Source organism: Cataglyphis hispanica, chromosome 3 (assembly GCF_021464435.1).
Source record: "Cataglyphis hispanica isolate Lineage 1 chromosome 3, ULB_Chis1_1.0, whole genome shotgun sequence".
Taxonomy (NCBI): domain Eukaryota; kingdom Metazoa; phylum Arthropoda; class Insecta; order Hymenoptera; family Formicidae; genus Cataglyphis; species Cataglyphis hispanica.
In genome coordinates this window covers 4,996,732-5,022,785 of record NC_065956.1, presented here as the reverse complement: position 1 = coordinate 5,022,785, position 26,054 = coordinate 4,996,732, and the positions used below count along the sequence as shown (strand labels likewise).

The 26,054-nt window shown below is 31.0% G+C and overlaps 4 protein-coding genes and 1 long non-coding RNA gene across 8 annotated transcripts; 3 read left to right on the top strand and 2 right to left on the bottom strand.

Annotated features, from left to right (window-relative positions):
* The first annotated feature begins 4,459 nt into the window (after positions 1–4,459).
* Positions 4,460–6,461, top strand: LOC126848292 (uncharacterized). The gene is made up of 2 exons (XR_007687242.1): positions 4,460–4,795; positions 5,636–6,461. It is a non-coding gene; the product is annotated as an uncharacterized LOC126848292 (long non-coding RNA).
* Positions 6,462–9,302: 2,841 nt separating this feature from the next.
* Positions 9,303–10,554, top strand: LOC126848215 (single-pass membrane and coiled-coil domain-containing protein 4 homolog). Its single transcript, XM_050588904.1, has 2 exons — positions 9,303–9,485; positions 9,893–10,554. Exon 2 carries the CDS (start codon positions 9,903–9,905, stop codon positions 10,080–10,082), a length of 180 nt encoding a protein of 59 aa, XP_050444861.1. The 5' UTR covers positions 9,303–9,485; positions 9,893–9,902; the 3' UTR covers positions 10,083–10,554.
* Positions 10,555–11,454: 900 nt separating this feature from the next.
* LOC126848488 (stromal cell-derived factor 2) lies at positions 11,455–12,921 on the top strand. The gene is made up of 4 exons (XM_050589452.1): positions 11,455–11,625; positions 11,956–12,151; positions 12,243–12,467; positions 12,613–12,921. Exons 1-4 carry the CDS (start codon positions 11,553–11,555, stop codon positions 12,779–12,781), a joined length of 663 nt encoding a protein of 220 aa, XP_050445409.1. The 5' UTR covers positions 11,455–11,552; the 3' UTR covers positions 12,782–12,921.
* A 192-nt stretch (positions 12,922–13,113) lies between these two features.
* Positions 13,114–15,041, bottom strand: LOC126848487 (palmitoyltransferase ZDHHC22-like). The gene is made up of 2 exons (XM_050589451.1): positions 14,681–15,041; positions 13,114–14,536 (listed from the first exon to the last, which is right to left on the bottom strand). Exon 2 carries the CDS (start codon positions 14,241–14,243, stop codon positions 13,371–13,373), a length of 873 nt encoding a protein of 290 aa, XP_050445408.1. The 5' UTR covers positions 14,244–14,536; positions 14,681–15,041; the 3' UTR covers positions 13,114–13,370.
* A 592-nt stretch (positions 15,042–15,633) lies between these two features.
* Positions 15,634–24,890, bottom strand: LOC126859456 (nicotinate phosphoribosyltransferase). 4 transcript variants are annotated; one of them, XM_050610762.1, is made up of 11 exons: positions 24,746–24,890; positions 23,351–23,521; positions 23,150–23,276; positions 22,698–22,909; positions 21,256–21,374; positions 20,956–21,149; positions 19,822–20,010; positions 18,180–18,411; positions 17,779–18,099; positions 17,250–17,378; positions 15,634–16,991 (listed from the first exon to the last, which is right to left on the bottom strand). In XM_050610762.1, the coding sequence occupies exons 1-11, from the start codon at positions 24,813–24,815 to the stop codon at positions 16,914–16,916; spliced, it is 1,842 nt and encodes a 613-aa protein (XP_050466719.1). In that variant the 5' UTR covers positions 24,816–24,890; the 3' UTR covers positions 15,634–16,913. The 4 variants fall into 4 exon arrangements, with proteins under 4 accessions (XP_050466719.1, XP_050466720.1, XP_050466721.1 ...); XM_050610763.1 differs by having other exon boundaries at positions 18,186–18,411; XM_050610764.1 differs by lacking the exon at positions 19,822–20,010.
* Positions 24,891–26,054: the final 1,164 nt, after the last annotated feature.

Here is a 26,054-nt window from a genome sequence, read left to right as displayed (position 1 = left end):
TTTATAGAGCTGCGTTCGAATTATTGAGTTTTCTCTGCCGTCAAAAGTCGAGATTAATGAGAGATCCTGCGACAGACATGTGCAGAAACATGATAATCGCTAATTGAGATGATGTGAAATTCTTTAACAGGAAATCCTTGTCTATGATTGCGGAAAACGATTTTATATCCCATTTAGCGCTAAGCTAATTATGATTTCTATTTGTCTTGTAAAAATTGCGTGAGATGTTACATTGCATCGAGATCTTATACTGATTTTTAAATGAAGGATCGCGATGGAGTGAGCAACGGATCAGTAATAAAAAAATGGTTGATTGGCTGTCTCGATGCACATCACGTAAATGTCAGAGTGGATGTTGTTTGGAACCTCTAATTATTGCATAATATTATATCTCGTCGATTTTACGCCTCTTCGCGAGAATTACTATTACAGTATCGTTTACAATAAACAGAGTTGAAGTTTCTATATACAATAAATATTCATGATTACTATAAAGAAGATTGAAGAGATTATAATGATTAAATAATATTATATCCCTTCTCTATTCTGTTTGCATATTATACTTTAAAATTATTACATTTTTCATATTTTCTCTTCATTTATGATTAAGATTATGTAGAATCGATAAATCTTGAATTAATTTATTTATGATACTGTCATTGTATTGTCTGAACAACGAGAAAGCTAAATTTTGGAAAATAAAGACATGTAAATGTATATGTAAATGTAAAGATATATTATAATTATATTATAGATTTTAATCCGATAAATAAATGAATTTTCAAATAATTTCTTCATAGAGATTTATCGTCACTAGGGAAGCGGTCCGGCGAAAGAGAACTTGCATAGAACTTTTTGTGACTTTGTATTCTCTCCGATGGAGGTTGCTGGAAACTCGTCCTGCACTTCTCCTTCGCAGGAGTGTATTTGGATTAGGATGCACCTGATGCCAAGGCGACATTCCGCTCTTATATTTTTCTTATTCTTTTCCAATATTTCTCATTATTATTTTACGATATTTATATATTTATATAAGTCACGCAATTCTAAAGATTTATAAGAAAAGTAAAAATACTATGTACAAAATTGAACAGATCAGTAGCGAGAAAGATACCTTAATAAGCATCATGAGTTGTATTACTTACTTACATCTGATTTTATGATGCTTATATGTCAATTATGTATTACTTAATCGAATGATTAATAGAACTTTAAAGGAATTTATTTTATTCTTGTCATAATTTTGAAGAACTCTCTCGCTTACTCTCTTGCTTGCAACAAACATAATTCATCTTTATTTTATGTCGCCAAACAGCCCTCGTTCTATAAATCGTTAATAGCGTAATCGCGAATAATTCAGATTTAACCGCAAATTACAATTCATTTAATAACCGTTAGATATCGGAGAGTAATTTAAATAACGAGAAAAGCTACGCTTTTCAACAACGCATGTCCTTCTCCTTTATCCTTTTCATATTTTCGGAAAGAGTATCCTTTCAGCCGTCAAACATATTTTTTTTTTAGCCATCTATGTGATAACTTTTTCGGGAATACATCCCTGCGCACTCCTCCGCCCGATAACGACGAGAGGAGGGCTGCTTTTAAAGGCAGCTCGCGTTCATCGCGGCGCGCGGCTTGGAAGGCTCGCCCGCCCAAGGTCAGTGCCGTGGCCGATGAAGCAGTCGATCGACTCCACATATACCGATCCTCGATTGTAACGCGACTGTAATACTGTCGGTGCAGGAATGCAATTCGACGGGGATGGAACGTGGTTCACGAGTGCTTCGATTCATATACGAAGTGACATTAACGTTACGGTATAGTCGGTGAAACGGAAGAGAGAGGAGTTTTTATTTTAATGTTAGTGAAAAACATACGCGGGAAAAATATACTCGTTATTCGTTAGCTTTTTAGCAGACATTTTATATGTGTTTATCATTTTGCGCTCTTAATGCAACTGCGAAGTTTTGTTGTAGCTTATTAAAGTTCGTTTGTGCGTTGTCACGCGCTATATGAAAGTATGCGACTCGCCTTCGTCGGGATTCTTCAAAATGTCAGGGCAGTGTACAGATTATACAGCTTGTAAGACATTATTAAGGCTCGATGCAGATTGAACATGAATGCTTCACGATGTGTCATTTCTTTGTCTCAGATATAAGTTTGTTTTCTTTTTTTTTTTTTTTGATTGAAAAATTCAAGACAAACACGCGTCCTTAATTTAAATGAGAATGAAATAAGATTATTGTACGATTATTATTAATATAATATTAAATAAATTTCAGAGACAGAAGCTAAGCATATGTGTGCGTGAATACAACGCTGTAAATCCAAAGTCATCGGATTCGTACGCGACTGCATCCTTGCATCCGAGAGCGAAAGCGTCGTCTCATCTGTATCCCCTTCAAGTGAAGCGGTCAGAGAGTCTCCCGGTCAAGAATTCCTCAGAGAGCCCCCTTCGTTCTACTGCAGGCAGGTTGGTAGACAGATGCAGGCACAAGCAGGTAGGTAGGTAGGTAGATAGGTAGGTAGGTAGATAGGTAGGTGGTGCACCGGAGCAGGCATTTTCTCGCGGGAAGCAAACCGAACCGGAGCGGCGGCGGCGGCGGCGACGACGAACGAGCGAGCGAGTCCAGACGGATCGTCGGAACCCCTGCGAAACCGGTTCTCCGCGTTCTTCTTCTTCTCTCCCCCTTCCGCCCCGCCCCCGAGGTCTCCTTTTTTTTTCTCCACTCGTGTCGCGCGGTGGACGTCGCACAGGCGTCGACTGCTACCACTGCGAGCGATACGCGGGAATCGCGTTTTAAAAACGCACTCGCGCTTGTGTGTGCGCGTGTATACCTTTTATGATTAATTGCCTGTGATTCCTGCCGGCAATGGGATGCAGAAGCGAATGTGGGAGCTCTCATGGCGCGCGCTCTTTGCATCCGCGGCGAAGTGCTCGCGGAGGGAATTCGCGGTCGCGGTCGAGGCCCCGCGAGTGTAGCAGTAACGCGTCTCACCTGTTGCCATCTCATCTCGTCTCGTCTCGTCTGTCACGTCTCAACCGTTTTCTGTGACGATTCGGTTTCCCGCGGCCAATGCGCCGCCCTTGCCGGCTATCTCGGAGTGACTTGAGTGCGTGCAGATAGCGACTTGTAGGTATCGTAGCTTGGTAGAGATCATGGGATTCGAATACATTGAGTCAGGATTTTCTGAGGGTGTTAAATATTTCTCAAAATTCGATATTCTGGAAAAAATAAATAAGCGATTGTTAGAGAATTTATATTAAAATTTATATTAAATTTATATTAAATTTTCTTTCGTGTTCATTTATAAAAAATTAATTATTATGTAAGATTATTATCTAAATTAGTAGATAATTTAATGTTAAAAAAAGAACCTTTTTTTATTTATTTTATTTATGAGCTTGGAAAACATTGATTTCGAACTATATTTTTTTTTCATCAACTCATCATTATATTTTTACTTGTCTACTATAATTGTATTTATTTGTATTTCAATAACTGTTACGCGTTTTTACAATTAGCGTTCATCTTACGTTTAAATATTCAAGGTGACAAAATTTGGCAAAATTTAACAATTAAATTTTACATTCGCTTCGCGTGCGCTTGATAATATAATATGTTATTAAAGGGTAAAAAAATTTAATTAATAACAAGTACCGCATCGCATTAATCAATCCATCCAGTGACGCACCTGTCGTGGTACGTCATCGTCTCCTTATCGTCGTGCACATCGCGCGATAGAAGGGGACGCAGTGGAGCGTGTCCTGCAATTTTGCAGGAATGGCATCGCGAGCCACCGTCACTTTCGATAACGCAACATTCTGCGGTCTCTTCGTACTTTGTGCCTTCAAACATAATTTCCACTTGAGAGTCTTCTGATATACTTCAAGTCCAAACAATTTCTATTCTAATTTTCAATCGCTAATATAAATTGAAAACATGCTGCTATTTATATCAAAAAGACAATTAAATCCGATCGAAAAAATCATAAAAAAGCAATATTCTTTCTTAGGGTTTTAAAGGGTTTTTGCATCACACGAAATATCCATCTTTCATAGAAAGTTTATACTCTTGCTATTCTTCGCGAAGGAAATTCGCGCCCTGTCATCTTCCCTTTTCGCGCGAAAATTTCCGCATCTCTGATAAAGATAAAAAAATTATTTCTTTCCTCTTTTTCGCAAAGGATTCCACGGATCTCCTCCATTTGCGCGGGAAAGATTCGCGGTCTCCTTTTCGCGAAGGATCGCATGGCGCTTCGGCGGCCGGTCTCGGAGCGTTTTAGCCGGCCGGCGATCGTGCCGATTCCTCCTCTCATTGGCGGAGAACCGGCGGTTCTACCGGCTTGCTACCCGCGACAAGACTCTTTGTCCGTTTTTCGTTCGTCCCGACGCGACGAGACGAGACGGGCGGCGCGCCGCGAGTTATACGAGAGTGCAGTCGGGGATCCTTCGGTCGTCGCGCCGGGTGCGATTATCGCGGGGCTTGCCTTCGAATTCGATCGTCCCGATCCGTACGTGCGTGCTCTCGTTGTCACTCTCTTCGATATATTGCATACGTTCGCGACAGCTCGCGCGAGTTCTCATTTAGCGCTAACAATAAGCACACACCCCGTTTGTCTTCGGCGGCAATTATTAATCTATGTAGCGTCAGATTTCGCACATACATGATCTTTTGAAAGCGAGAGTATTGTCTTATATATCGAGGCGAAGAGTGAGGTATCTTTCTTTCGTCTCCAATCGCAAAATGAGATTAGCTGCTGTAGCTGCGAGGTATAACGTTGATAAGAACAGGTACGTTTAGCGAACACATAGTTCTTGTTTTCCCTCTTGGTGATCGGTTCAGATTACGATCAGATTGTGATCTCTTTGGGAAAGTATCGGAGCATGTAATAATTACAAAATGTGAATATATCCGTATTCTTTCCGTAACTATTCCTAGTTTATGAAGACATTGTCTTACGGAATTTTTTTTAGAAAAAAATATAAATATCTTTATCGTGTATGTCCTTGATATTTTTGAGATATCTTACTGCAATAATTGCAATAAGATCAATTATTGAAAAATTTTTTATTTTATGATAAATTTCTCGTCTAAAATTTTTTTCCTACCTTTTCTTTACTTTTGTAATATTTTATATACTTTTAATTTTTTATATAGCTTTTAACATACTGCATGTATTTTTAATTGTATTACCCATATAAATTATCCAGAGTATGCACGATTTCTGTATTTTGAATGTGTTACTGTCGCTTGAAATTAATCGACGCGAAAAATTTATTATGTATGCGAAATCACCCAAGGACGAAATATAACGCTTGATACACAAGCTAGATAAATGCGATCGAGTAAACAAATTAGGTAGACAATTTATTGTACTTTAGTTACCAATAACAAATAACTTATTTAGAGAAGAAAAACAAATTAAAACGATAAAAGAATTGTCTCAATAATTATTAATAATTATATTATTATTAATTATATAATTTTACACGAAATTATACAAAATTATTTATATCGTTGTCATCGATTTTACATGTGTATGTATGTGACGTATTTAATTATTCAAATAGTCTATTTTGGAAGATTAATTAAGCGAGGAGAAATGTTATCGAAAAGTCTTGATTGTGCAGATCATAGAACGAAGATCGCAGAAGGTGCAATCGTATCGATGGTGCAATTTGTTTCCGATCGCGTCACCCGATATATGCAAGACGGTTCTATTCTCCCGAGGATCTCGACTTCTTGCGACCTTCAGCGCCGTATCACGAAGAGCCGCCGAAGAGCATTGTCCCGTGATCGCGGGTACCGGCTTTTACTTCGCCCTTTGCATGCATATTTCGGAAAAATCGGAACCCAGACTTGGTTCGGAAGGGGGCGGTCGTTAAGCGACTCTCGAGAAAAAAATAGACGCGAAAGGGAGTGCCCAGACAAACCTTGACCTTGAGTATACTTGCTATTCTCGCTCTTATGGTTCGCGATAGATTACGAATCTTCGCATTCGTCGTCTTCTCGTCTTCTCGTCTTCCGCGACTTTACTTATAAAGGGAACTTTTCCCAGAACGATAAATCGTAATTACGATAATAGTAATTAGGTTTCTATCTGATTCGGAATTTTTTATTCCCTCGATTCATCAAGTATGCACAAGGTCCTTATCGTTTCTACTCTTTAGTCAATTTATAATTATATCCTTTCTCGATATTAATTACTTCCCGTAATTAAACCTCCCCAAATAACGTACGTGCTTTACTATGCAATGTATAGACGTATATGCAGAATACATGCGTTTTTTTCTCTCTCATTTGTCAGAACTTCTCCCACGAAGATGCCCCTAAACTTTTCAAATTACGCTAACGTATACGTTAATTTTCGATGTAAATCTAATCATTTACACGTATGATACTACGAAGTTACAAATTAATTTTCGTTTATTGTGTGATTAAAAAAAAATTAAATTATTCGAGATTTTTACCTTATGAATTTTTACGCAAAGCAGGACCCTTTCGCGTCTGCGAATGACTCGAACGATCATCAGCCTCGCTATAGTATAAGTTGCGTTTTACGTTATGCGATCGAAAAAGTCGTCCGTATCGAAAAGGAAATCGGCTCGAGAGCAGCCGAGGGAATGGAACCCCTCTTGACGGGACGCACGTATGTTCGCCTCGCCTCGCCTCGCCTCGCCTCGCCTCGCCGCGCCGCGCCTCACGCGCGGACACCGCTTCGGTCAAGGTCGCAGTCTGCGCGCTTAACGTTCTTTTTGCACGTTCTCTTTCCCGGCTTGTACCCGGTGACCCGAGCGAAACCGATCGACGAAAGCGTGGATTCAACGATGTAATTGTAATTAATGCGACGAAATCTTGGGCGACGCTTTTCTACAAATCATTACTCTCGCGACCTTTTTCCCTCGCTTTAATTTTTCAAGGAAATTTTCCCGTGAATATCATTTTTGTTCCTTTTCAAAAATCTTTCTACGCAACGTTCACTAAGAAAATATATATATGTATATGTGATTAAATTTTTATAATTATTCAAGAGAGATTTTTGTAATTATTTTTGTAATTATTAAGAGAGTTTTTTTCATTGTAACAACAGATTTGCGGATTCGATAGAGATGAGACAGTAAGATTAGAAATATTCGTCCGCCACAAGAGTAGTGCCAAATATCACTGTAAAAAAATCTCTTAGATATGTGCGTTTAGAATTTCTATAGCGAAAATTTTTCAGCGAATTTCTCGATATGCGACTTGCAATTTCCGATGCACCAAAGCGTGACGTCTAAGGCGCTTCGATTGTATTATGGCGGCGATATGAGAAATTTTTTTCACGGGTACAATGAATTTTAATACGCGTCTCAAGGCCTGTCGACAAAGATACATATATGAAGCAGGATTATATGAGAACTATATATATATGTATATATATTCATATATATCTATAATGTATATATATATATATATATATATATACATTATATACAGGATACTCTGTGTCGAGGCTTGGTAACTCCACCACCGTTGGCGGAATCCGACGGCCAATGGGGTACGAGTTTCCTTCTCTCGACGCGAGAGGCACAGCTCATATTACATATATTTACAATGCACTGACGTTTTAAAATCTTTCAAGAGTATGTATACATTCGCTATCGCGCGATACCGAGACTAGAGGAGTGAGTACCTTATCCAAGTATCGCGTGGTTATAATAAGTACGATTTTCGAGTACGTCGAATTTTTCGATATCGCGTATTCAGGTGCAAACTTGAGGAGGGAAAACGGATAGGGTAAAAATATCCGATGCTGATTGACAAGAATATCTGCGTTTGTAATATTGATGAGCGAAAGAAAAGTCTCGTGGTATTTAACACAATGAAAGAAATAAAATATTGGAAAGATCATAAATACCTATTATAGATCCATCGCGAATAAAAAGTTAGATAATATTATTTAATAATATTGAATTTGCTATTTCTAATAATTTCTTTTTATTTTATTCAATATTTCAGTTAGTACATACCTATATACCTATATACATATAATCTGCATAGAGTCATCAATCGATGGCCAAATGCATTGACAGATCGTGACACGTGTTTAGAATAAATTATGTAGGAACCTCGTTTTTCTATTAATTCGCAAAAAAATTAGAACGATTATGGCCCTTATATTTGTTTTTAAATAAAAAAAATCCTTTTCTCTTATAATACATTATTTAATTTTTATATATACGTCAGTTTTAAATTTATGTTACACTCGTTATATTATTTAAATAACTTTGTATGTACACGACAGTCCACAGAGCAGCGATTAAAGATTCACGATAAGCAAAATCTCTGCAGTATCGATCGTTGATTGACATGTATTCGGTCGATACCGAATAATCCGCGACGATTATCATCTGACAACTCGCACTTAGTTCCACGGCTTCCGCGAGGGCGCGCTCCTACCACGATCTAAGTAGCTATTAAAGATATCCACTAGAATTCACTAGATATTCACATGTTATCTACTTATCACATAACATGTCCAAGCTATCAAAGATATTCATTAGATATTTATGTATTATCCATATAAAAGTAACAGAATGACGTTAAAAAACGGCATAATAATATCAATTTTTGATTTATGATATTGGCGACTAATAATTATTAACCCAATTTAAGAAAAAGAAATCCGATGAACGTTTATACAATATGTTAAATGAAATGAAAAGGTATATCATTGGCGTTTATTAAAGCGACATACACACTTATAAACTATAAATTATTAGAAACTTTCAACGGATATAATTGTTAATAATGTTATAATACAGAAAATTTCAAAATTATATGTACAGAGTGTTCCAAATCACCTGGGCCATATCCAGTTAAAAACTAGGGAAGTGATTTTGAAATAGAAAAATATCTATTTTATAAATCGAATACTCGTATCACTCTCAAATCATAATATTTTCAACTTCTGGTTCTGGCCAGAAAAAAATTATTAAGGCCAAAACTGATTTTTTTTTTAATACAATATGTATTTTTTAATACAGATTCGGATTTAATGCGAAAGACATGAAATTTTTGTACCAAACATTTTTTCGAAAAATGTCATCTATGCTATATAGAGCAATCGATATAGATGTTCTAGAGCAGAAACATGAAAAGTACAAAATTTTACAAATAATTTAATTAAAAACGTTAAAATAATTGGCAAAATTTTTCTCTTTTCATGTTTTCACTAGAAAAAAGATTATATGATCGCTGCCTAGGAATAAGAAAGACATATTGGATGTGAGTATATGGGTTCAAAGATCTGTTTTCTGAACGCATTTGGCGCAATCACTTGTGCGTATGGAAGTGGTGACACGGCTGGTGCATCTCCGTGCCAATCGTTCTGCTACGTGTCATGTACGCAAATCTAATTTGCACCAGCGACTGACGATTGTGTGGCCTTGTCTTTTCGGACTTCTTTCTCGTATCTGTTTGCTGCGAGTGAAGTTCAAGGTATCGGTATCTCGATGTTTCTCGATTTGTTCGTGGCGAGATTGAATTTCGCATACACATATGCGGTTTTCAATTATTTATTTTATAAAGTCTACACGCGTAGATGCGGTGTCAAAGAATGTTATAAAACATATGTGCGATAAGTACAATTTGTTTCGCGATTATTGTCGCTTTCCAATTTAAACATATATCTTAAGTTTTTTATTGGAATTTAAGAAAATCTATGTCGTGCTGATATTTTGTAAATTTTCTTCTTTTTTTTAATAATTAAATACTAAGTTAAAAAAATTAAACCATATATTCGATATTTACATATACTCTCAATCGTTCCATTAATTTAGTAAATATTAATATAGAAGATAAACACAAGTAAATTTTTATTTTAATATAATTTCATTGATTTGCAGTGGCAAAAATATGAGGCAATTAAAGGGAAAGACGAAAGAGACCAACAAACAGAAAAAAGAACGGAAAAAGGAATTTTTGGAGAATAAGCAGAGGGTGTTCACAATTGTATTGCCCACTATAACTGCAATATTTGTGATAATAGCAGCATATATTTATGTTAAAACCCGTCCAAAACTCATTGAATACTAATGATACATGCCATTTTGGTCATCCATTTATTGAAACAACAAGATGCGCTATATTTGAACAATGCAACATATAGTAATGCTATATTTGGATAATTTGTCATTACATTTTTATGAATGTATGAAAGTTATTCTAAAAAGAGACACATTCCACTGTTCTCTCTAAAATAGCTTGTAACTAAATCATATTGGAAGCAAGATATGTTTTGCAAATATCAGTTATTTGATTTGATAAGATTTTTAAAGCCAATGTAAAATATTACGTAATATTAAGATATAATTATTGGGTAAGATATAAAAGAGAAAATATTTTTTACGAAAGCATTATATAAGAAGAATTAGTTAATTTATACACTGCATTTTTCTAATAAATAAAATTTATTAACGTCGAATAATATAAGTTCTTTATATTAATTTATATGTATTTCCTTAATTTTTTCATATGCATGCTTCTTTTTAATATATTGTAGATAAAATATATATATATATATACATATATATATACATATATATATATATATATATATATATATATACATATATATATATACATACATATACAAGAATATTTTACTTTATAATTTTCTGTTAATTATAATGCATCTTTATAAGTAAAAGAACCAAGAAAAGTCCATATCTTTAAAATATATATAATTTAATGATTGTTAAATTGGAGGAAGATATTAAATATGTAAACATTTTTAAATAATGAATATGGGTCCAATGTAATATGAAATATATATATTTGTTATATATAAAAATTATGTCTTGTATTATGTATTTACCTCTTCCAATTTGAAAATTATTTTGTGCATTATATATTCTGTCACTTTTTATGATACAAAAATTGTATCTGTTTTTCTAATTAAAAAATTCAATCAAATTTTAAAAATTTTATCATTTTATTAATTATTTTTGCTTCTTTCATTAAAAATATATAAATAATTTTACATTGTGTGTAACAAAATTATTAAATTATATTGTTGAATATATATATATATATATATATATATATATATATATATATATATATATATATATATATATATTGTTAATAAGAAGAGAGATGAAATAATTTAAATTGAAAGAAAAGATTTTTCTTATCTTTTTCAAATATATATCTTTTGATTGTAAATATTAATAAAATAAATTTTTTATATTGCTTGTTTTTTCTGTCATATCTCAATTTAATTGATATTTGTGTTAGAAATTAATTTAAATTGGTAAATAAAATTGATCTCATGTATGATATCAATGATATATATATAAATATAATCTATAAAAAAGGCAAAGAAAGTAGCTCTGGTGTCAGACTTAAACACATGGAACGTGAATTGTGACCAATGGAAAGATAACACGTCCTTACGCCCCTATTGAGGCAGTAATCAGCTGTGATTGGCGCCCCTATGTCATCGTGCCGGCATCGCTTTTTCGCTCAAATTTTCTTTGTGTTAATTATTGCCAAGAAACGATCATGATGAATTATGCTATGCGTCTGCTCCTTTCAAGCTTCACAATACTTTCACTTTATATAAGTTGTATTCAAGGTATTCTTCATGTTTTTTTTACAAGATCATAGTTATCAATAAATATATATATATATTTATAGGTTATGTTATTACTATCATGCTGTAATACATACGTGTTATATATGTTATATTTCAATATATTATCAACGATTTGTTTTGTGATGTATTTTTAATTAATCATATTCATGTTATAATTAATATCATAAATATGTTTAATTGTACATAAATATTTTTTATATGCATATATGAATATGTAAATATGTGACATAATAAATAATGTGAAGTGTTAATTCCTGTGTGTAATTTTTATTTAAATCTACTAATTTTATCTATTAAAATAATTTGCAGCTAAAGGAGCACAACATGTAACTTGCGGCTCTGTACTGAAACTAATGAATGTAAATTATAATGTGAGGCTACATTCCCATGAAGTCAAATATGGAACTGGGAGTGGACAGCAATCAGTAACAGGTTCAAACGTCAAAGAAGATGGTGATTCTTATTGGCTTATTAAAGCAGAATCAGGAAAACATTGCATACGAGGGTAAGCCATATAACTTGTAATCATATAACTTTTTGTCAGCTATATATGATATGTTTGAATATGAGCAAAGTTGTGGAAATTTTTTTCATAGGAAACCAATCAAATGTGGAGATGTTATTAGATTGGAACATACTACAACAAAGAAAAATCTTCACTCACATCTCGTTAGTTCACCTTTGAGTGGAAAGCAGGAAGTGTCAGCATACGGAGATCACAGAGGAGAGGGTGATACTGGTGACAATTGGATGTTAATATGCGATAATGATTTATGGGAGAGAGATGATACTATTAAGTTAAAGCATGTTGATACTAAGACGTAAGTATATACAATCTTCTATGAATTTAAATGTAAATAAAAGAAAATATCACTAATCTGCAGGATGTTTATGTATATTACATGTCTATTTTATACTGAAAATAAATAGTATATAACATTAATCTTTTAAATATTATATTTTTAGATATTTAGCTGTCAGTGGTAGAACTTATGGTGCTCCAATAGGTGGACAGATGGAAGTAATATGCGAATATTCTGAAAATCATCCTCACACACTATGGACAACAGTGGAAGGAATGTTCGTTCATCCCAATGATTTCAATGCACAGCATCATCGACATACGGAATTATAAAGGCAATTTTTATAGCTACTTTTTAGCATTATCTACAAGCAAATGCATAAATAAATTAGAAGAAATAGCATTACATTATGCTATTAATAAAATCATTCAATTATTTCATATTAATATTTTCTTATGGGGCTAGTTGAATCCATTATAAAATTATTTTCAAGAATTTCATAAAATTATATTATAATTTGTTTAAAAAAAAAAAAAAATTGTTAAATAATTATTTGAAATTCGCGAAGTAATATAAGAATTATATTGAATTAAAAAAATATTCCTAGCTTATCACATTTTTATTATTATAGCAAGTGTATCAGTTTTGTCATTTTGCAAAACAATGTCATATATTTCCAAATAGAGAGATTAGAATACATGTATTTCATATGAGGATTTAGTACAAATAATTCACTTTTTTTCGTAAAACCTTCCGTAAATCGTGTAAGAAGTGTTTGTAAACATTGTGTTCTACTACATGTATGAATGCATGTGTTGTACATATTATTATTATTATTATTATATTTATTACAATACAAGTAAATAATACAGAAAAATATGTGTTAGACTTAATCTCGATCCATTGTTCAACTGACTAATTTCATACTTCCTTTAGCTGATATTTGCCATTGATATCTCTTGTGCCTATAAGACCATTATATGGAAAGATAATATTTGATAGACCGTAGCTTCCAAAAATTTCCTTCAAATTCTGTTTTCCCGTTACGTTCACGTAACGTTGTTTGCCGGTCAAACAACTGTGCAGCTTCCAAATACCAAGCACCAGACAAATACACAAAATCGACATCAGTATATCGAATATCGTAACTAGAAGTATACTCGAACTATCCCTGGAGTGCAATAGTCTTGCCAGGGCGATGGGGAAGCAAAAGTTCAGGAATATATTAAAATAATCCGCATCGCTTTTCACTATGTGATTAATGTTCTCGTACATGTATGGTCCCAGCACGCATAGAGAGTACAGACATGTCAGTGAAGTATAGAAGCAAAACAGTATGAAGTTGCCCATATTCTGGCGCAGTACACAGGCACCTAAGAAGAAGCAATGATGATCTTTGAAGTGAAAACATTTTCGACAGAAGACACAATGCTGCGTTGGCTTGCACATGTAACTCTGACATCTCTCACAATGCCAAAATTTGTAGGTTGTGTTATACGCTGGTGGCTGCTGCATATTAGCCAGTGGTTGCTCAAACTTGCGCTGTTGAGCAATCACACTGTACAAGTTATCTTGTATTTCTTTAACTTTCATTGGATTTGATTTGTAACTAATACTATATATTGAGTACCAATTCAGATATACTTGTATACAGAGAAAGACAAAGATTGGAGAGATCTTCTGATTGATGTAAATAGTAATCACAATAACAAATATAGTAGATATTAATGTTACTAGTGGACATAGTTTTTTAATAATCTTTATACAAACTTTTATATACTGGATCTGAGACATGTTTCACAATAAATATATAAATCTCTATATTTGCAATATGTAAATCTAATTTTCACACATACATGTGATACATAAATCCAGTTTTTAGTTATTATACATGAGTTTATCCATGTTATATATAAAATAAAATATTTAAACAAGAATTTTATAAAAAAATGTCTATTAAAATATTATATGTACATACTTTTGTATGTATGTGTGTGTGTGTGTGTGTAAAAAAAATAATTTATCAGACAGATATTCTCTTGATATTGAATATTCTCTACTCTATTCTTATCCTGATTTATTTCGTGCTGAAAGAAAATGTTTCTTTAATACAAAGATAAATTATTACAAGAATTCAACAATAAATTGCTATTATCAATAAATGCGTGTTAACCTTTAACTTTAAACCTAGATCTGTTTATATTATAATTATAAAATTATATAAATATTACCTTAATTATAATCCCAACGATTTCTACATTTTTAATATAATTTTACTAATTTTATTCAACTTGATAAATCAAAGCTTATTCGAAATAAGCATAATGATCTATTGTGTATGAACTGATTGTCATGATCTAATTTCCTTTAAATTACTATTATGCATATTTTTCTCATAGTAGTAACGCATGTGTTTCGCTATTACTACCTACTATCTACTACTATGGCTTATGGTTATGGCTACGTTATGTGTAACGCTATGTTCCACTTGTGACAATCGCAACGCTCGCGAATATTCTGTCTTTGGCTAATTTTCGGTGAATAACAAGGATGAAATAATTCCATTGGCGTTGCGATCGTCAAGTGGAACGAATATTTATATATGAATGACTACTTAGCATATGTATGTGTGTACATACACATTTATTATACATATATGTATCATACATATATATATATATATATATATATATATATATATATATATATATATAATACATTAATTATTGATATTAAATGGTTTTCGTTAATCAACATTATCAAATATTCAATATTTTTTATATTGTTTTTAAAATATTGAATAAAAGTTATGAATAAAATATCGAGTAAGTTTTTTTTTAATTTACATATTTTGATATTTTAAACTGTAAAAAAAATCAATAGTTATAAATGTTTTTTTTATAATTTAAAATATTTGCCAAAATATGTACATTTTAACAATATCCACTTGATATTTTATTTGTAACATTTTATTCGATAGTTTAAAAATAATATAGAAAAAATATGGAATATTACAGCAACTTGAATTATCCTTCTGCATTATTCGATTGCCAGCTTAATAATGTGGATATTCAAAAAATACTCTCAAATGAAAATGATAAAAAAAAAGATTTTACAAAAAACATTCCAGAAGAAAAAATAGATTACAGGATCTAATAAGATGGTTTGATGATCAAACAGATGCTTAACAGTTATATGCTATTTATTCTCACTATAAAAAAACATTGGTATATACTTTACAATTACACTTATACATTACTATAAACAAATCGTATTATAAAAGAATAACAGATCTATATCATAAATATAAGATAAATCATGATTGAAAATTATGTCAATCCTACTATTATTTATTATGTATAAATGTAGGATAATATTAAAAACTACTGGGTAAAGTATACGACAAATTTTTTCCTGAACAAATATTGAAATAATTAGAAGCATTATATAAATTTACATAAAACATGACTAATAAAAGGGCTTTTGAATTTGCTCATAATTGTCAATTGCCAGATGTTAATTTGAGGTATAACAAATTCTATTCTTTTTCTTTCTCTCTTTTTCTTTCATCTGATGTATGATTTTCTTTATCAATACAGATTTTTATACATATTATACATGTATGTAAAATTATAAATATGTATAATAATTAGTATGCTCACGCTATTTGTACATTTGTGTAAAAAACAATGTTAAATAATCGAATGTCGAAATCACTCTTATACGAGAATATCTTTAAAGCAGTCTTCAGCAATTATAAATACGAGACTATAATTGAAATTTACAGATGTAACATAAAATAAATTGTTCAATAAAGAAAAGAAGAGAAAGAACAACAAGACAACAATAAAATCGGAATCAGAAAATATAATTAAATCATTATGCTACCTTATATTGCCATTCTTTGCAATATTTTAATCATGCAGATATATTTATTTGGATTAGTTTTCGAAAGTTTATTATTGTTAAAACTTGAGTTGTGCATATCTAAAATCACGCGCACACATGTACTATTTTATACTTTTCCTAATAAATAAAGAAAAAAGAGAAATAAAGTACATGTGTATGTGTGTGCGAGACGAAATATAAATAGATTTGTAAATAGATTTCTGTAACGAAATAATTCGTTCTATATAAATTGTGTAAAACTATATATTTTATATTATGATTTGCGAAAAATTTATCAAAATAGATTATGTGTATAATGATAATATAATTCGAATTTTTCAACAATGGAAATTGTAAAAAATATGTTTTTAGGACCCTCGTTTTTTTCGTGATATATTCTACAGCACAATCATATCAAATGATAATGCGCATATATATGCCCAATTGCGGTGATCGTTATCATTGCTTTTAGCAAAGGATTTATTATGTATTTTATCTATAAATCCTGATTTTGTATTATCACTCATAATTGCTAGAGACTAGTTTAACAATACTCCTGTATAAGAGTAGTATGCTTCACCGTAGTTCTCCAATCGGGGCATTTTGAGACCATAACTCATCTATGAATCTATATAAAGTATCACTGACAGCTACCTGTAACAAATATGAAGAAAAACACATTTGAATAATTTTTTATAAGCTCCCAAAATCTTAATGAATAGTAAAAATCCTATTTCATAATAATTAATAAATAAAAATAATTTTAAAATATTATAAATGCAAATATAATATATTGTTAAACTTGCTTGTTTCAAACAATTTTAAACTTGATTCGGATTCGGCAAGAAATATCCTGCATTGCATGTCCTTAGAAAGAGAATAGCTTCCAAAATATCAAATATTTATTCTTACCTTATATGGTGTTGGATTCAAGCTCCTTTTATGATCATTACGCAATGTATTGAGAGATTCTTGTACTCTGTTGCGAATTTCTTGTAATGCTGGTAATGGTTGACATAATTTGCCATCTTTCCAGTATATCTATATGTATACGCATGTTTTTATTTATTATAAGTCATATATAAATATTATCACTATTACTTTATAACAATAATGATATATATATATATATATATATATATATATATATATATATATATAAAGATGCTTATAAAATATTTCTGCTATATATCTCCTATTGGCATTAATTAACAAAGAAGCTACAGACACAAATATTAAATATTGAATGTTAAAATACAATGAAGAAGTGTCTAATCAAATTTTTGCGAAGAAAAATTCCAGAATTGCAAATTAATCAAAGAATGTCAACTGAATAGAGCAAAGTATAGTATTCTTTTTGATTTACATTTATATATCATAGCACATAATGTATATTACATAATACTATCTGAAAATCTATTATTTTAATCAGTCTATATACCTTGTGCAAAGGTTCTACTTTGGACGGTGTAACGTTAGCCCTTTTCGTTTGTTGAAATGGATGCCTGCAAAGAACTTTCTGCGTTACTTGTGGTCGTTCTTCTGTCGTTTTCTGCAACAGGTCTATTAATGCATAGCCATCCGCGCCGTACAGTCTATAGGCGTCCTTTCTGCCTGGTATCGTGACTTTCCCGACCTCTTGACTAAGCTTAATCCTCGGCTCGTCATTGATTTCTACCATTTTATAAACACAACCCAATGCTGGTTGTCTCTGACATGTAACGAGATGCGTTCCGATTCCAAAACAATCGATTTTGTGACTCTAAGAAAATATTCATATTTCTATGTTATGATATTTATCTATTATTAATACATTTGCGTTTTGCAAATCTCTACTCGCACCTTTACCTGCTCGTTTAAGCTTATTATAGTCTCCTCGTTGATGTCGTTCGACGCGCAAATCATTAGTTTCGCGAACCAAGGTATATCATACTTGATGGCAATTTTTTCAAAAATATCCCTCGACACATTACTGAGATACGCTAAATCGCCACTATCAATCCGGATCCCGATGGCTCTGTATCCCAAGTCGTTCAAAGCTAACGCTACAGCGCAGAAGTTCAAAAGTCCGCTCCTATTTGTAAAATATATATCTATGAAACGTTATTGTAATAGCTATTGACATTATATGTATTGAAAAAAAAATTTAATCACGCACGTCACATTTTTTGTATATTATAACATAATTACTCATTATTATTAAATCTAAACTTACTAGTACAATATTACATAAAAATACAATCTTGTTTTTTTTTTTGCTTGATTAATTAAAATATTAAAAGGTTTGAAAAGTTAAAAAAATGTGTTTAAATGTGTTCTTATCTTTTTATGTTTAATTTATATAAAAGATATATAATTTATATATCTTTATCTTTTTTAAATTTGTCATTTTTCCTTTTTTTACACACATATATCTCTCCAAACAAGCAAATTAAAAAAAATTAATTTATCGATTCTTTTTATTATATTGTCTTATATGTTTTTTTGCTACAATATCATATTCACTTTCTTAGATTTTGTTTTAAGTTAAAACAGGAAATATTGCATATAAAAGAGCATAATTAGAATTAAATTAAGCATAATAAAATAATTATGAGATTATTTAAATTTGCACATTTATTATCAATTAGTGTAAATAAGACAATTTATGTTTTAATGAATTATATTGTTATCAATATTTTCAATGACAAGAATTTTATACTATGTTAGCAAATGTACGCAAATGACACTATATTAGAAAGAAAGACAGACGTCAAAATATTATAGTAAATGTAACATTTGATTCGAAAACATTCGTTTATTTGTAATATTTCTTTTTATATAATATCTTAGAAACGAAATTTCCTGAAATTGCATTTATTCAAATAAAATTCAAAATGCATACATCAGAATTTGTGTAACATTTGTGTAACGAAATGTCTCCATATATTAATTATTGAGAAAATAAAGGGCAGAATTGGGAAGGGCACTATATAAGTTCTCAAGTAAATATTAATAACTACATTGTAATGAAAAATGAGATTCTTATTGTTTTATTTCTAACTGAATGTCATGAGAATAACATAATGTAATAATGTATACAGTTTGCAATTTGCCTGTTTTACAAAATATTTTTTCTAATATTCTTTAAGAGAAAAATAAAAAGCAGTAGAAAATTAAATTATCATATTATTTTAGCTATTAAAAAATTAAAAGAAGTTTTAATAAAAAAAGAAAGGAGAAAGAGAAAGAAAAAGAAAAAGAAAGAGAAAAGAGAAAGAGAAAAGAAAAAGAAAAGAGTTATTGATTTATAAAGATATAAAAATTACTTTCTCTGTATGTTGAAAAAAATGTGATTTCAATCTGTTTATAAGATGTTATGTTAGAAAGAGTGTCAATCAGTTTTGATTTAAAAAAAAAGATAGCCCATAATGTGTAAAATTAATAAGAATCGTGAGAAAAAAATCTACATTCTGCAAAACAGGCATATGGAACAATATCGTACCTCACATAGAGCTCACCCAATTCGCCGCGTCTTAAAAAGCCATTCTTGTGAAGTTGCGTAGTTGATTCTGATATAAATGGGTTGTTTCTCACACTGATTTGAGCATGTGTATTGGACCCGTTAGTTAGAAGTTTATTCTTTACATTTAGATTGGCCACTTGTGCCTGACCCTTGGCCGACGCCTCAATGCTATAAACATACTCCTATTAGGCTACCATGTGTGCGTACACATGTCTTCTTATATCAGTCTTGCGCTGACAAAATTAAGTTACATAGCCGCCAAGATCGAATTACGAGAGACTATACTTCTATCTCATTAAAATATAATTTACTTTAAGATATGCCAATTATTTTTTATTCATCCATATGGAAGAAATGATTGTGTAAAAGAGAGACTTTGTGCAGTCGTAATATGTTAAGCTTTGAAGCCATAATTACATATATTATCATGTATGTAGATAACATATATGTTATCTATGCAAAGAACTGTATAAACTGTATATGTGTGTGCATGGACTACCACATACATAAATATATAAGCTATGTGCATACATATTAACAGCTTTTAGTATGTTTATATGATATGTAACGTTTTAACGCACGTTATAATGTATATAAGATTTTTTAAAAAACTAGTTTTGCTTTAAACAATCAACTATAAATTTATAAAAGAATCTATCCTTGTAAAATATCACACATTCGTGTATTTCTATGTATAATTTAAACACTTCATCTAATCAATAAATTTTAGACATCTTATGTTATACACTAGTAATATTAAATATGACAAAAATATAATATCAAATTAGTAGAAGTTAGAAAATAGAAGTTAAATAATAACATGTATGTAATGATAATTATAAAAGCAATGTACAACAATTAGTGAAATTATGAAAGATAATATGTTAATCATAAATTAATGTAAAAATAAATCCATATAGCAAAGTATCTCAAAGTAGCTCATGCAAAAAATTAGAAAAAATTGTTATAAAATTAATGCAAATTTTATATGCATAAAAAGATATAATCAAAAAGCTAACAATAAATTTATAAATTTTAAATAAACATTGCATTTTCTATTTATTAAAAAAATATAAGCATTGTAAATAAAATAAGCGAGATGCAAGTATGTACCTTTTAACATCGTATGTATCCACGAGAGCAGTGAATCTTTCTGGAAAAGCGACGGCGTAACTGATCAAAGCCGCCAATTCTCCACCAGATGCTTGTGAAGCTAAAGCTCCTAAATCATTGGCGATAGCGTCCCGATGCTTGCAGGCCAGCTCCAGTAAATCTAGAACGTCGCCCGTTTGTTTATGTGCCAATGTCTGTAAAAGAAACAAATAGATAATTAATTTTCTTTCAATTATATTTGCCGAGAAATTTTAAAAATTTGTTTTAACCAATGACAAAATTTTTGTCAAATATGCTTACTTTCTCTTGCAGATCATCGATACCCATAAAAGATGTTATATATGCGTGTGCATGTGTACCGCATACAGGTATATTGAACAATTTTCCAGCCAAAACATTACTGGTACCATCAAATCCACCTGTTACACAATAAATTATGCTAAATTTAATTTAAATTTCTTTATATTACATATGTATGCAAATATAACTAAGTTTTATCTAGATTCATAATATATAACATATGTGTATATATATAAAAGTTATATATATACATTCAACTTGACCTCCTAAACTATTACTCATCACCTAGGCAGTATCAACTGGCACTGAGTGGAACAATGTATTGATTTCACTTTTCACAAAGTTGTTAAGTATATAGTGTACAGTAGAGTAATATCAGAGTAGTACACTTCTATCACTCATTATATACTGCTGACTATTAATACTAACATTATATCACTCTGTATATATGTATATATATGTGTATGTAATATGTGTACATACACACACATATATCATACATACATATATATACAGGATGAATCACTAAAGATATTATAGACTAATATTTCTGAAACTGAACAAAATATGAAATGTTTATTTTCCAGCGATTTAGTATCAAGGCAGGAATTCGACACAAAAATGGAATTTCGCATATGTATAATGTGTTGCAATTTTAATGGCCGGCAATGTATATTATATTGATAAATACAGATTTCAAAACATTGCATATATAAGACTTAATATATAATATTAGATCTGAGAACATTATTTGCGCAAATTACAAGTAAAGAGAAATATTTACTTGTTCTATCAAATACTGAACATGTACATAGTGCATAAGTTCTTACATTACATCGTTTTATATTCATGCTTTTTCAATATATACCAAATTTTCCATAATCAAGCATAATTATTAGAATAACAGAGATGTGCAACATGAATATATTTAGCAATATAAATTTTATATAACATTTTTTAATGCACTGTTAATTTATCCTAACAAATTTATGGTACAATAAATTGATTACATTGGCATAGAATTTATTGAATTAAACTGATAGTCAAATTAATTATAATTAGTTTTATAAATGATCATAACTAATACTAATTATAAATAGTCATTTCAATATAAAAACCATCACTTTTCAGAGCATTCAAAGTGCTATTTTCTGTGATTTTAATCACTTTGAAATATGTTGTATATATTAAGGTATTTTAAAACTAAATTGTGAAGGAATTACACTGAACACTTTGCACTTAAAATTGTAATTTTATAAAAAACCATCATTTGGTCAAAAATATTGAAAATTTTGCAAAGAGCTCTAAATTTACTAAAATTAATTTTAAAATTCCTTAAACTATAAAATATTTAAAAAATGTCAACATTTCAACAAATCATTTCAAATGTTCCAAAAAGTGGTTTTGTATGGCTTTAAAGTAAATATGGACAAAGTATTTACCAATATAGCAGTATTTAGATGCACTCAATCCTCCATCGGGTCCTTGCGCTCGTCGAAGACCAAATTCCAGTAACGTTATATTTTTTCCGGATACCAACCGATACCTCGCTGCATTAGTTGCCATTAAACTTGCATAATTCACCAACGTTAATAGAGTTGTTTCTAAAAGCTGTACCATTATCAATGGTCCTTCCACTCTTAATAATGGAATTCTACAAAATTTTTTTTAATCATGTTTGATGTGAAAATTTAAATTTGTTACACTAATTTATATAAAAGAAAGTGAAAATTATATTAATAAAAATATAATTAATTTTATTAAAAATATCTTTTAGTTTTATTTTTACAAATTAATTTACTAAATTGAAAACTAATGTATCTTTGTTATAATACCCTGTTTTACTGAGATACCAAATTTTTTATGAATAGTGTAGATCTTTTTTTAAACTTACCTTGGAAATACAACAGAACCCTCATCTATAGCATATATTGTGACATCTTTTGCAGTAAGACTTTGTAAATAATCAAAGAATCTTTGGTCTACTGTAGCAGGCATAGTTGATTTCAGGTACATGATATCTGTAATATAAAATTACCTAATATAATTCATAGAAGAACTAAATACATAACAAGCAACTTATGTGAATACATACCACTGCAGGAATAATGAAATTTATTTAAGAACTTCATGCATTCCTCAAGACCGGCAAAAATCGTGAATTCGCCTTGGAAAGGATTTTTGCGAAAGAACAAATCAAATACAGCATGGTCATTCATTTTGCCACTCTTCCAATAGGCGTATGCCATGGTAAGTTGATACAAATCTGAAAGTAAACTCATCTTATTTTCTCCTCATCATTTCTTACTTAAAAACAATTTTTGACAGTTTTAGCATTATCCACAAGAACTTACAAAATGTGATTTATCATTAATAAAAAAAAGTTCTATAAAAAACAATTACTTGAGCTAAATGATTTAAATTACTTTACAGATTCAATATGATTTACATATTAAATATCAATTGTATAATATATGTATTGTGTTTTTAGTAGCTGAAAAGAATTGCACTATCATTTCATGATAGTTGAAAGTTACATGTGCAGTGCATATCGTAGAAGATATATATATACACCTGTATAGAAGATGAAAGCATTTTTATGTTGTATGTTAAGTACTTAAGTATAATCTTATATTGATAAATGAATCTTCTCTATAAGATATGCCAATTTTTTTCTTTTTCTCTCTCTTTCTGGAGAAGATCCATTTCGTGAAAGACAGAGAGAGAAACATTGAAACGCGCGCGATGACATCATCATCATGAACAGTCCATATTTACAAACATAATCACGTTCTTACATCACACATTCGAGCAAGGATGCATATATGTATGTCAAGTTCTTTCCAGTCGCTATCATAAATAATAATTTAACTTAATTTCGCATATGCAGATGTATCGCGAACGTCGTTTGGCTCTTTTCACTCGTATAATTCGTATCGCCGACAATATTGACATTTCTTTTCACGTTTTGAACGTCTCGCGTATTAGCCCCAAATTCGAAGATACACAAACATATTTACAATTAAACGCGCGAGAGTTACGAAAATTCATCTCCATTGTACACGTGAATCGAACATGTGTGCTAATATCTGATCTATAATAAAGATTTTTTTTTTCCAAGAAAATTAAAAAATATTTCCCGCTCTAAATCTGTTTGTCAAAAGTAAATTTTGTTTTTTGAAAATTAAATATCTTAAAATAAATTTCGATCCTTCCTGGAGTAAAACTGGCTGGTTACTTTGATCGAATTTTCTTTATTCAATTACAGCATTTAAGTATTTAAGTTTTTTGCAAGAGTGTTTTCAGCTCAAGAAAATTGCCTGTAATAGCACGTTTATTATTAGATTTTTTTCTCTTATGGCTTTATCGCCACAAATTATTTTATCAATCTTTCCTATGAAATATGCTTCGACAACGAGAAACAATGGTGAGGTTAGTTGAACGCATAGGACGGTCAACGAAATCACAGGCGATGAACTATAGGACATACCTGTTAGTAACGGTTGGACGACGCCGTTTTGCCGATTGCAACACGTTCTGCTGTCATCGTCCGTTGACATTTTGCGGGGCCGCTTGGCGTGCGTGTTTCGGTTTAGGTTCGGAAAAAAAAGAGACAGCTCGCCGCACTCTCTCGAATTCTCTCTCCGTCCCTCGTGGATTCCCGATTCGGTTGCACTCACTTTTCTGCAGCGGAAATAAGACAGGTATACATTTATGTCGCGCGCGCGTATAACCTTTAAGATTTCTCCGTATGAATAAAAGATAACACGGTTATTGGAAAATATTATTTTGCCAATATTTTCTCCTGCAAGTTTATTAAATGTTATCATGTAATTTTGGCGCGAATTTGGCGAGAGCAGAAGAAAAAACGCAAAATATGCATGTAATCAGAAGTACTCAAACAAACCTCGCTACCGATCCTGCAAAGATCGCACCGTCACTGCCGACAATGCCGACGTAATAGCAACTAAGCAACTAGCATGCTTCGGTGCGAGCCGCGATGTAATATACGGATGCGCGGGAATCGATAGGGAACGTTTGAAGGACGTTTGACGGTTTGACGATGTTCGCACAGCCTGTCACGCCGCCGATCCCGCCAATCGCTGAATCGCCATCATCAGAAATCACTAGACACACACCCGAGCACACGCTCAAATCTCTTATCTATTTTCGCGCGCAAATAGTTAATGGCGCAATTAGATACGAAGGTCATGATTTGCACGCGAACCGTTTGCATTTTAATCCTTTTATTAGAAGAAGAAAAAAAAAGGAAAAATTTTCACCGATGTGCATTATAAATTCACACAACACACAAAATATGTTTAGGTTTAGATTTCTTCTTTTTCTTCTCTTTCTCTCTTTTTCTCTCTTGTTTTTTAGCTTAATTTTTTAAAAGTTTATATATATATATATATATATATATATATATATATATATATACACATATACATCATCTTCTAAAAAATTAAACTGAAAAAAATATAAGAGAAAGAATGGGAAAAGAAATCTAAGCCTAAACCATTCTTTTTTTTTATGTGTGTGTGTATGTGTATGTATCGCTCTTTGGAATTTATATATATAAATTTCAAAGAACGATATAATTTTTAATTCATGAGTGACGTTTCTCAAAAGAACATACGTATTCGTAAAAAAAAGAATGCTTTAAAAATATACTTGATATATAATTATAAAAAATGAAATTATTTGAGTCAACTGCTCTAAAATGAGTAAAACAATATTTTTTAAAATGTTTTCAAAAACATTTTTAAAAACATTAAAATAATAATTATTTCCCTTTT

Excerpts from the sequence above, each read along its gene's own strand:
- LOC126848488 (XM_050589452.1), top strand. The coding sequence starts at position 11,553 with ATGATGAATTATGCTATGCGTCTGCTCCTTTCAAGCTTCACAATACTT. Across the intron at positions 11,626-11,955 it reads TTATATAAGTTGTATTCAAG|CTAAAGGAGCACAACATGTA; the intron begins GTATTCTTCATG and ends AATAATTTGCAG. Across the intron at positions 12,468-12,612 it reads AAGCATGTTGATACTAAGAC|ATATTTAGCTGTCAGTGGTA; the intron begins GTAAGTATATAC and ends TTATATTTTTAG.
- LOC126859456 (XM_050610762.1), bottom strand. The coding sequence starts at position 24,815 with ATGTCAACGGACGATGACAGCAGAACGTGTTGCAATCGGCAAAACGGC. Across the intron at positions 21,375-22,697 it reads ATCTAAATACTGCTATATTG|GTGGATTTGATGGTACCAGT; the intron begins GTAAATACTTTG and ends ATTGTGTAACAG. Across the intron at positions 18,412-19,821 it reads TTGGGTGAGCTCTATGTGAG|GAGCGGACTTTTGAACTTCT; the intron begins GTACGATATTGT and ends TTTTACAAATAG.
- LOC126848215 (XM_050588904.1), top strand. The coding sequence starts at position 9,903 with ATGAGGCAATTAAAGGGAAAGACGAAAGAGACCAACAAACAGAAAAAA.
- LOC126848487 (XM_050589451.1), bottom strand. The coding sequence starts at position 14,243 with ATGTCTCAGATCCAGTATATAAAAGTTTGTATAAAGATTATTAAAAAA.